Genomic DNA, 11,360 nt, shown 5'->3' with positions numbered 1-11,360 from the left:
ACGGCCTTATTTTTGCAATGAAAGGGCAGGAGACCATCCCAGGGATAGTTTTTTCTGGCCATGTTTGATATCATTTAACTCTTCTTCCTATTGGCTACACAGGAATGCCAGTTTTATGACCTCTTTCTCTGACTGGTGATGTCTCTGTCCAGTTTTTCCCACGTGGGCCCAATGGGGACTGTGGGATTTGATTGGCTTACCTTGGGAGTATCTTGAGAAATACTGATGCTATTGGCTGAGAACAAAGTTCATTGGAAACTGCACAGCCACAGATTCTAGCGGTGTGCCAGTGAGATGTGCGCGCACGGAAAAAGATCCACGTGATCAAACCGAGAAATGATGCATTCTAGATTTCCTACGTCAAAACTTGGCCGAAACTACAAGATTGTGAGGGACAGATATATGGATTACAAGGCTTGGATATTCTAATACCTTGGACTGTTGGGCATGTAGGAAAACCAATTCTTTGGCGAACTTTCACCGCTGTGATTAAGACCACAAGGAGACAGGTAGGAACACACACTCATTAGACCGAATCTGTCTTCTTTCTTTACTCAAACATGATTATAACCGCTGTAAGTCACCTTATTGCTTTGTGTGTGGGCTCGATGGAATCATGAGACTTTAAGCTTTCTAACGATGTATGACTTGAGCGTGTTTATGACGGGTTAATGCAAGTAATAACGTCCTTTTATGGTGCGTTCCAATTTCGAACCACCAGTGGTACATAGAAAACAAACAGGTTTAAAATATTACTGTACATACAGTGCTGCAGTCATACAATTAGAACAAAAACAACAAAAAACAAGTTAAATCCCTCTTTCAATATCATTGATGTAGTGCCAGTCTTACAAAAATACTTATATATGAACTTCAATATTCAATGGAAAATAATCTCAAAAGTGAAATAGCACAACGTGGTGTTATATATCATAAAGCAGTGCTTTCGAGACGGAGAGTTCACTTTGCGCCAAAAACAAAATGCTTTCACCCAGAAAAGCGCTCGTTCGGAATATTTTATTCCAAACCACAATCTTTTTCCTAAACTTAACAAGTTGTTTTGGTGCCTAAACTTAACTTTCAACGCCGTATGATGCTCACTTTTTCTGGCTAACATTTTTTCCCGAGCAGGGATGCGAATAATTCAGCAGATGCAGGGATATGTAGACCAGAAAGGGGTAGGGGTAGAGGTAGATTACTGTATACAAGTATTAGTGTGTAAGTGGTTCAAATAATTAGATCACAGAGGGTCTTGCAGTGTAGCCTAGTCCTACCGGACTCTCGTAAATTTCATTTGTACAGTCTGGCCACTCTCCATTGACAAGTGTTAACTTCATTTAGGCGGGTACTCTTGAATTTTAAAACTATTGGATCGGCCCAGAGCCACTCTGGGAGCCTGGCTCCGCCCTCCTACGTACTGTCTGGTAGGACCAGGCAAACGAGGGGAGACGACGACAAGTATCGGCTTAGCATCGCTAGTAGTTACCCCTAATTTCCACCCACTGCAGAACGGCTGCGGATCCGCTCCGGAATGGCGGCGGAGTCCTTAGGTTTCCATTAACGTCGATGTGTGTGTTTCAACCAGCTGCATCCCGACTCCATCCCAGCTCCGTACCCCTCTGGAGCAGATATGCAGAGCTTCTATTTTTGCCAGTTTCTCAAGAGATCCGCAGAAATTCAGCACATGGCAGGAGGTCAAGCACAGAAACAAAATAAAACAGACTAATTTTCAAAATAAAATCCACCGTGCGTATGGCGGATCCTATTTCCCTGCACTACATCTTTTTAGCCACGTTCTGGTGGAACATTTGCAACTCACAAAAGAAAACGTTGAGTTAACTGTTCACACAATACAGTAAAGTGAGCTATTTAAATTATACATGGTTAAACCCTAATTTGCTCTTACCAGTGTGTATCTGTGTGTGTTGCTTGTGTATACTGTCCATAGCAAATTCCCGGCAATCGGTCCCAAAAACGTCCCAGTTGGAGAGTAAATGCCGTAAACATATTCTTTGTGAATATTTACAATCCCTACCTGAAAGGACCAAACAGGCCTGCCTTATTGCACGATTCAAAATTTCTTAAAAATTGATTTTTTTAAACGTGGACGTTAGCTTGGTAGCTCCTGAGTTTCCAGTCGCTATTCCTCGGATCGACCGGGGTTCGGAATGCAAGACAAAGAGAACGGAAGGTGATGGACATCCGGCGACGCACAAACTATCCGATACATGAATAGTTGTTGACTACAAGCCAGCCAATTTAAATCGTAAGGTTTTGATTCAGATTCAGATTCAGGACACTTGTTATGTAACTTCACTCTATATCAGTTTTGCTATCTGGGATGTGTAAACTTTGAACCTCCACACCCCCAAACCCCTCACATAGAACCTTATGATTTCAAGGTCCAGAACATATAAAATAAAAATAAAAGTGTATCTGATTAGGGCTTGTTGATGACTTTTGCAGCGGTAGCCAGTTCGGAAAAATACCTCAGTCTGAACTCACTTGATCTACATATGTCAAATAACTAGAATACATTACTTAAGATCAAATTGATTCCAGGACACAATGTGTAACAACAGCTAAAAGGTGTCTGATGGGGATTCAGGGTCCTTTAAAGAGGATTGTCCCTGTAAAGATTAACTGTGATTGCTGTGTAAAGGGCTAAAATTGTAATGCCTCCTGAGCCTGGGAAGTCAAATGCTGCTGGGAATTTTAAAGCCTTTAGATATGGATGAAAGGCTCACATGTCATACAGGCGTTTCTCTGCGATTCGATTTAGAGAATGTTTCCCGTTTTGCTCCCAGCAGTGATCAAAATAAAATTTCTACGTGTAACTTTGTCATGTAGGCCTATTAATCGCTTTTTATTGCCAATGGGTAAACAGATTTGAAAGTAACTTAAACACATGACATGGTGCTTTTTGGATGCTTTTACATAGACCTTAGTGGTCCCTAATACTGTATCTGAAGTCTCTTTTATATAGACCTTAGTGGTCCCAAAATACTGTATCTGAAGTCTCTTTTATATAGACATAGTGGTCCCCTAACTGTATCTGAAGTCTCTTTATATAGACCTTATTGGTCCCCTAATACTGTATCTGAAGTCTCTTTTATATAACCTTAGTGGTCCCCTAATACTGTATCTGATCTCTTTTAAAAACCTTATGGTCCCCTAAACTGCATCTGAAGTCTCTTTAAATAGACCTTAGTGGTCCCCTAATACGTGTTAAGTCTCTTTTAAATAGACCTTAGTGGTCCCCTAATACTGTATCTGAAGTCTCTTTTATATAGACCTTAGTGGCCCTAACTGTATCTGAAGTCTCTTTATAGACCTTAGTGGTCCCCTAATACTGTATCTGAGAGTCTCTTTTATATAGACCTTAGTGGTCCCCTAATACTGTTCTGAAGTCTCTTTTATATGGACTTAGTGGTCCTCTAATACTGATCTGAAGTCTCTTTTATATGGACCTTAGTGGTCCCCTAATACTGTATCTGAAGTCTCTTTCCCAAAATTCAGCCTTGGTGCAGAATTACAAAGTAATGGGCGGACAAAGTAAGGGGAGGTAACCTTGCCCCTTATGACCTCATAAGGGGCAGGATTCCAGCTCGGCCCATCTGAGCTTTCATTTTCTCAAAGGCAAAGCAGGACACCCAGGGCTTGGTTTACACCTATCGCCATTTCTAGCCACTGGGGGGCCATAGGCAGGCTGGGGGGGGGACTCATATTAATGTTAAAAAACCTCATAAACTGAAATTTTCATGCCATGGGACCTTTAAGAACTGAGACTTTCCCCGACCTTCTTGGTTGCCTTGTGTGGACTGATATATATGTGACGGACTCCTGGAAAAACCGAAGAATGTAATGTTTGTTTATGGTTTGTGTTTGTGCTCAATACTTTTCAGACACTGACCAAATTGCCTCAGCATTATCACCAATGCCTCGTCATTCAACACCCAATTTCAATACCTAAGGTGTAAATCTCATCAGTGTCAGTGAGCCAATCAGCATAGAGCATGCTTCTACCAAGATGCATCAATGCTGCTGATTGGATGTCAAGTCAATAAAACTGGTAGAGTATCAAAAAAAGTATCCTTAAGAAACCAGTATCAAAAGCCCTGAGGGGTTTTGAAATAACTTTAATTTATGTCATTTTCATTCAGTCTCTCGAATGCTGTTCAAGCCAAATTCCTGACCTACCTGCTGGTTGCCTGTTTTGAGGTGGCAGGAGTGAAAGTTAGACATTCTATACATTAACATCCATCTACTGTATGTGTACTCTTTTTTGGAAAGCCAGGACCTACTTTTCGTTCAATGACAATGAAATTGAATTGAATTTGTTGTGTTCGGGTTTCAGAATGAAGACAGTTGGAGACCGGTTGGACACAAAACAGGATGCAGGCTCTACAGGATGTTTCCTTTTGTCGGCAACTACCATGTTTTTCCCAAATGATGTACAGATTCATAGGCTTTCTCTTATCTATTATGTATTTCTATTATTGAAAAGTAGTGCACATAGCTGCAGGGAATGGAGCATGCCCCCGGAGCCCCCACTGATTACGTCTGCCCCCCCCTGCATTAGAGTCATAACAGTGTCATTAATAACAAGGATTTTTTTTAGCGTTACACAAAGAACCTTTAGAGCCCAGCGAGAAGGACAGTCTCTGCCTCCACTCATCAACCTGAAATTCATAGGTCGGTGTCTCTTAAAGGGGACATATTATGCTTTTCCATATTTTCTGTCATATCTACAGTGTTATAATTTCGGATTATTTTTTTCTACTCTCGACTATGTGTTACGTCACACAGAGCCGGCGTTCTATCATTGGTCATCTTCTCCGGCCCGGCAGGAAATACTGGAGTGTTTTTTTTTTATCCTCATGTTGTCCTCGGGTCAAATTGACCCCTTTTCCTATATCAATGTTCTTTTTAATTCCCCAAAATAGCATGATTGATTCCCCACAACGCTCTTTGCCAAGTACAAATCTCTACTTTCATTCATTTTGGGGCGTCTCATTCCATTTTGTATTTATTTAAAAAAACAAATTGAAGTGGTTTTGAAATAGTATTGAGTAAAAGTTGACATATTCCAGTCTGTGATTATCCATCAACATCCATTCCTTTAATTTTAGTCTAAATAATTCCTAATTTCTTCTTTTCTAACTCAAACATTAGGTATAATTTCCTATAAATGAGGTTTATCGGCCAACAATTCCAGAAATAACTGTAAAATGAAAGTTAAGTGTTACATTACGTAGTGTTGAAAACATCAAATAAAGTGATAAACATTGAAAAACGCATCAACAAAAACTGTTGATTTTCAATTTTGACGGGAACTCAACGCAAGGGTTAAGCTGCTGCTGTGTTAACGTTGTCCCATGTAGCGACATGCTAACAGTGCTAAAACATGTCATCTTGGCTCCCAAATTCCGGGAACACATTCCTCCTGAAACATTTCCGGTTATGTAGTATTTGTAGATTTTTTGCGATGACTGGATAAAGTTCTGCATGCTAACGCCATGGTTTCTAGAACCCCGTTCTACCCAAAGCCAGATGTCTTTAAATGGTGGCAGCCCTTACCTTGCGTCCTCCGGTGTTGAGCCTCAGAGGGGTCAGGTACGGGTCAAAGATCATGTGACTGGTCTCGATGTCGATGGGGGACTGCCTCTTCCCTATGGCGCACAGGTTCCAGGCGGAGTGCACCAGACCCCAGAAGGACGGGACTGGTGGTGGGTCGGAGGAAGAGGGGGACAAAAAGAGAGAATTGTTATTTGACAACGCTGTAAATGCACCAGAATTAGCCAAAAGGCTATTTTTCATCCGTTGTCCCTGTACAGATCTTAAAATTGTCTACCTAAAAAAAACCTCTTCAAATCCCGTTGATGAATAAATGTTTGCTATAATACAGACATTAGGGTTAAAAAAATTAATTAATTAAACAAAATTGGTGCCCCTCAAAGCTTACGAGAAGCTTTGGACCTGACCCCGCATAGCCTATTGGTCTGTTTTGAAATCAGGAAGTAGACAGCCCCACGTCGCGTGACGCGTTCGTCCAATCAGGTGCAGCCATGGCGGTTGTAGGCGGGCGTAGCCTGGTTTCTTTGCTTATTGGCGGTCAATTTCGTTTCAATTTTAATTCAAATTATAGTGTCAAATCACAACAGGAGTTATCTCAGGACACTTTACAGATAAAATAAAGGATTTACTAGAATTGTTGGGGCTTTGGAAATTATAGAGTGTGGTCTAGACCTACTCTATCTGTAAAGTACTGCTATGTCCTATAAATAAGATTAAATTGAACAGATCTAGGCTAGACCCCACCATAATTTACAAAGACCCAACAATGTCCCACGAGCTAACATTTGGTGCGACAGTGGCAAAGACAAACGTCCTTTTTACGGGCAGAAACCTCCGGAAAAGACCCAGGCTCTTGGTTGGTGGTGATCCGCCGGTTGGGACACAGACACTGGCGTGCATTGCTGGGTGATGGGTTATAAATAACAGCGTTACTTTTTTTCAGTAACAAGTAATCTAATTGACAACTCTTCCCATCTTAATAATTACCGCCAAAAAAGGCGGGATCTCTGAGCCAAGAGACAAAGACTTTTTTTTACTGTTCTTGCACGAGACAAGCGCATGAATGCTGCCGATTGGCTGAGGTCGAGTAAAATTTCACTCTAAGCCAATCAGAGGTAGAGTTGGGCGGGTGTTCCAAAGCACAACGAACAACACAAGCGACGAGAGACAGGTACAGCGAGCCCAAATGAAGGGCAATAAATAAATAAATAAATTATATTATTATGGTATGTATTAAGTTCCAAAAACATCTATTGTGTAATTTGCATTGATCCACTCAATTAACATAACATCTGCAGTACGTACATGGCATTTGATTGGAGGCTAGTCTCACTTTGTCCCACAGCAACATTCAATTTTATTATTTCTACTATTATTACTATTCGTGTGCACTGTTTCTGTTAATAATGGATGGTATTAAGTGTCCATTTCATTATAATATTCAGATTTATCACTAAAATAATTGAACGTGTTTTTTTAAAGAGGCGTGGAGGCCGGATCACATTTGAGCATTTCAAAATGTATTTGAAATAACGCAATACTTTGAAACTGAGTTCCAAATTTAGTTACTTTTTGGAAGAAGTAACTGATTCCCTTTTAAAAGTAGCTTGCCCAACACTGATGGCAACATACTATTAAATAAATCCTCACATTTTAGAAACTGGAAACAATTCAAACAGTTCAACTAATAGTACAATCGGGTAAACTTGTATGCCGTTACATTGTCGGGTAGTTTCATTTATATTAAAAAAAATGTGTTTTGTCTGCAAACATCTTAATTTAATTTAATTTTTTAAGTGACTCAGCTTGTCAGATGAATGTAGTGGAAAAATGTAAAATATTTTTCTCTGAAATGTAGAAGTAGAAGTAGAGTAGAAAGTGGCATGATAAGAAAAGACTCAAGTACAGTACACGCACCTCAGATTTGTACTTAAGTACAGTTCTGTATGTACAACATACGTCACGGACTCAAGTGCTCCATAAGTTCGGACCATAGAGACCAGAGAGAGGGTGAGCACATACTTCATTATGATGGAACAGGAGAAATGGAGAGGGGAGGGGGGTGTGGATTTACACATGGCTTCATTAAAATCCCACTAAAAATAGAGCTTCCATTAAAGTCTTTGCGTTTTAAAACTAAGTTGGCCGATCCGACTTTATTAAAGTATGTCTATAAGTTATCCCACTAGTTTTTATTGCTCATAATCTACAGCAGGGTCTGCCAACTTTTTTTTATCTTTTAAATTAAGAAATGTCTCGATGTCAATACTTGTGAGTGATGAGAAAGACTTCCACCATACATTTTAGAGTGTTTAATGCTAAATATTTTCTATATTTTAATTCTAATATTTTTTTTGTAGCGTTGTGCGACTGTGGGGTGTCACTGAAACGGCTTGTGTGACGTCCTGTTGTGTTCTTTAAGCCCCCCCCCCCCCCCCCCCCCCCCCCCCCCCCCCTAAGGTAACACAAGTAGTTTATTTCACAATAAGTTCTCTTAGATTGTTTATAGATTCCTACATTTCCGGATGCACTTGAAGGCAGCTATGTATGTATCACAGGGGATGTCACTAACCGTTGTGAGTCCCAAATTAGAGTATGACACGTTATGCCATAAACCGTTTAAATCTGAGCATGTGCATCTCACATCTGCATGTGACAGCAACACAAAGCGTTTCCAGGAAGCGCGCTGGCCAATCACAGCAGACTGGGCTTTTTCAGGAGGAGGGATTAAAGAGACAGGCGCTCCTACAGAGCGTCTCGTAAAGAGGCCGAAAACAGGTGCAGCAGCCAAGGGCAGTAGGAGAAAAATTATGTTTTTTTAAACATTAAAGCATGTAAACATGTTCCAGCACAAACACAAAATACAAGTATAATCCTGAAGATTCTATACAATAGTTGCCCTTTTTAAAAAGAACTTTCTTGTGGCAGCAATGGAGGCAGTGATGGTTCTAGTTTCCTGTACGGGACACTCACACCGCCTCAGAACCATAGCTCTAAACACATTGACAACACACATGGATGTCAACGGCAGCGTGACAAGGGGTTGAGTTTCTTCCCCGTTGTGGTTTTTTTGCGTGTCCCCCCCACTGTGTCAACCCCCGCTGCAGCCTAGATAAATACACTACCCCCCATTCAAAATGAATGGAAAGACCAGCGTTTTTGCCGCATTGTCTGTGTGAACGAGGCCTAAGCATGTAGCAGATAACAGGAAGGTGTGGGAAAGTGGCTGGTGTTTGCGCACTGGGGTTTGTACCAGTGGTTGTCATGCCGACAAACAGTTAGCCATCCAACCCCTTTGAGGGAAGTCCGGGATTTATGCTATTGGGCCATATACTGTACATACAATTGACATGACTTAGATAAGCCCACACACAGAGCCTTGGATGACCTTACTAAAGCCCCTGTCGCTTTGACACACACACACACACACACACACACACACACACACACAGGATTTTGAGGGCTTATCACAGCTAAACTGTCATAATGCTTGTCAGAGACAGGATTAACGACAATTTGCAATGCAAAACAGCTGTTATTACGATACAGAAAAACTCATCAATGGTAGTCAGTGAGTACTTTTACACACACACACACACACACACACACACACACACACACGTTACATGTTGGGGCCGTGGTAGCCTAAAGGTTGGCAAGCTTTTTTATACTGTGCATTACACACAAGGCAAAGAAAATAAAATCACTTTTACCTATTTTGGCCATACACGGTCATATTGACCGCTTGGATTTTCGCGGTGTTGTTTTTAATCTTTCGCGCGGTTGAAGATGCATGTTGGTTGCTTAGTAACCATCAGCGTCTCTGTCAGAGAAACATCATAAGTGGTGTCGAGTGACAAGTATGGGCTCCAACCGCTCCAGGGGCCTGCAGATCAGACTGTGGTTCTACTGGGAACCTTCACTGAATAAATAAAAGTTAAAAATATACTACAAATTAATATTGCAAAATTCTGAATTTGATACAGGAGCAGCAGGGGTCCTTTTTCTGAGTTTAGCATTCCCCAACTAAGACATGTGGGGTATTAATCTGGTTTCAGAAGCCTTCATTGGACATGTATACAGCGCATTTAGAACATTTGCCTTAATAAGGGTTTTTTTAAGCGTAGTTTGTTAAAAAGAAAAGCCCATATTTCTGGTTGGATGGAGAAAAACAGCTATTTCAAAAGATTATAGAAGATTTGCATAACAACTGGTTTTTGGATATGCACAAACATTGCAGCACCGACCTTTCTATCCTACTTTGCACGGCCGCATGTACACATGTACACAAGAATATTAGTGGAATATTCACTTTTAACAGCTTAGTCAGACTATTAGGACAAAAAACAGAATATTAAGTGCATGTGACGTAGTCAGTGTTTTAAACGTTTGATGGATGTGAACTTTTATTTAAAAGGATTTGGTTGTTTTTTTTTTTAAACACGTGAAGCTGTTTTCCAGCTGCATGCCGTTTTCCTATTCACACCTGCACAAGGCCCGAGACACAAGTCTTTATTTCCTCTTTCACGCTGTCCTCACATCCCTCTCTCCCACTGTCTCTCCATCTCCATCCCTCTCTCATGCTCTATCCATTCATCCATCCCTGTTGGGCAGTATTCAGTGGAGGAGTGGAGTGACAGATGTGGCAGGCCCGACCTGCTGAGTGCAATCCTGACCCCTGCTCAGCATGTCATCACACTGTTATATCACCCAGCTGTGTGTGTGTGTGTGTGTGTGTGTGTGTGTGTGTGTATGACAGACAGGCTGTATATCAGACGGTGTATGTAGAAACTAACATTTTAGGGCTAAAAATGTAGAAATTCCAAATGTGTATACATCATGGATGTATTATAAGAACTTTCCAAGAGCGACAGACTGTAAAGGCGTGGCTCCATTCGTTACTTTGAAAGTTACCCAGTGGCTACATGATGCCATCATGTAGCCAAAAATGACCCTAAGTGCACTAGAGCCCTCCACTGACGGAGCTGGCTACTTCCGGTTTAGCATTCAGCTAACTTGAATGGAGATTAAATGACACAATTGGTATAGTATCCTACAAAAAAAAAAAGATAGGCAGGTCACATGGCGACCAGTGTGACAGTTAAGTTTGAAGTCCGGATTAAAACACCAGTCCCCTTAAAGCTATAGTGCGTTACCATTTTGACTGAGCCCACGCGTAAAAACAGCACCTCTGATTCATAGTTTAATAATTTATCAACCATACAAGCCAGCGACTTACCAACGGTTGCGTCTGAAAGGTAACAAGTTAGCGGTGGCGGAGGTCTCTTCCGGGTCTATCTAGCCTCTACAGGTGGTTTTCCATTGAGCCTGGAACTTCCAGCCTCTCTGGGCTTTAAATCCAAACTGTTCCATCCAAGATTGATCTACTTTATGTCCATAATTCATTGCATTTTGGCTCATTTCTGCAGCTAGCTCGCGGCTCCGTCTCTATTCTCTGTTGTTAAGGGAAATAGAGGCCCCAGTATGCCCATATATGGGAGACAACGTCACCATCTCGTATGGAAGGCCAGAGGGGACATAAAGGCAAATAGGCTGTATGGAAGGTCAAGAGGTGCACATTTTTAGACACGCATTTGCTTGTATAACATTGCTGTGGGTGTCATATCAATAAATATGACATTATTATGTTATTATTGGCATAAGTAAATGTCATGAGAGCAAAAGCGTCTTGACTTTCTTTGAAAAAATTTATGTATTTTGTCATCTGTATAAGTTATGATTATTTCTTCACTGTGTGACTCCCAAGACATATGAGAAGTGTT

General features: G+C 41.0%; 1 protein-coding gene across 1 annotated transcript in view; it reads right to left on the bottom strand.

Annotated features, from left to right (window-relative positions):
- Positions 1–11,360, bottom strand: part of LOC116703411 (carbonic anhydrase-related protein 10) — a 136,351-nt gene that overhangs the window by 63,572 nt on the left and 61,419 nt on the right. Inside the window, exon 3 of the mRNA XM_032538128.1 lies at positions 5,581–5,723. Within this exon, the coding sequence (XP_032394019.1) occupies positions 5,581–5,723 (143 nt within the window). The remainder of the gene's footprint in view (positions 1–5,580; positions 5,724–11,360) is intronic.

Source organism: Etheostoma spectabile, chromosome 15, assembly GCF_008692095.1.
Source record: "Etheostoma spectabile isolate EspeVRDwgs_2016 chromosome 15, UIUC_Espe_1.0, whole genome shotgun sequence".
NCBI classification, from domain to species: domain Eukaryota; kingdom Metazoa; phylum Chordata; class Actinopteri; order Perciformes; family Percidae; genus Etheostoma; species Etheostoma spectabile.
Note: the sequence above shows the minus strand (reverse complement) of the source record. Positions and strands in the feature narration are given on the sequence as shown.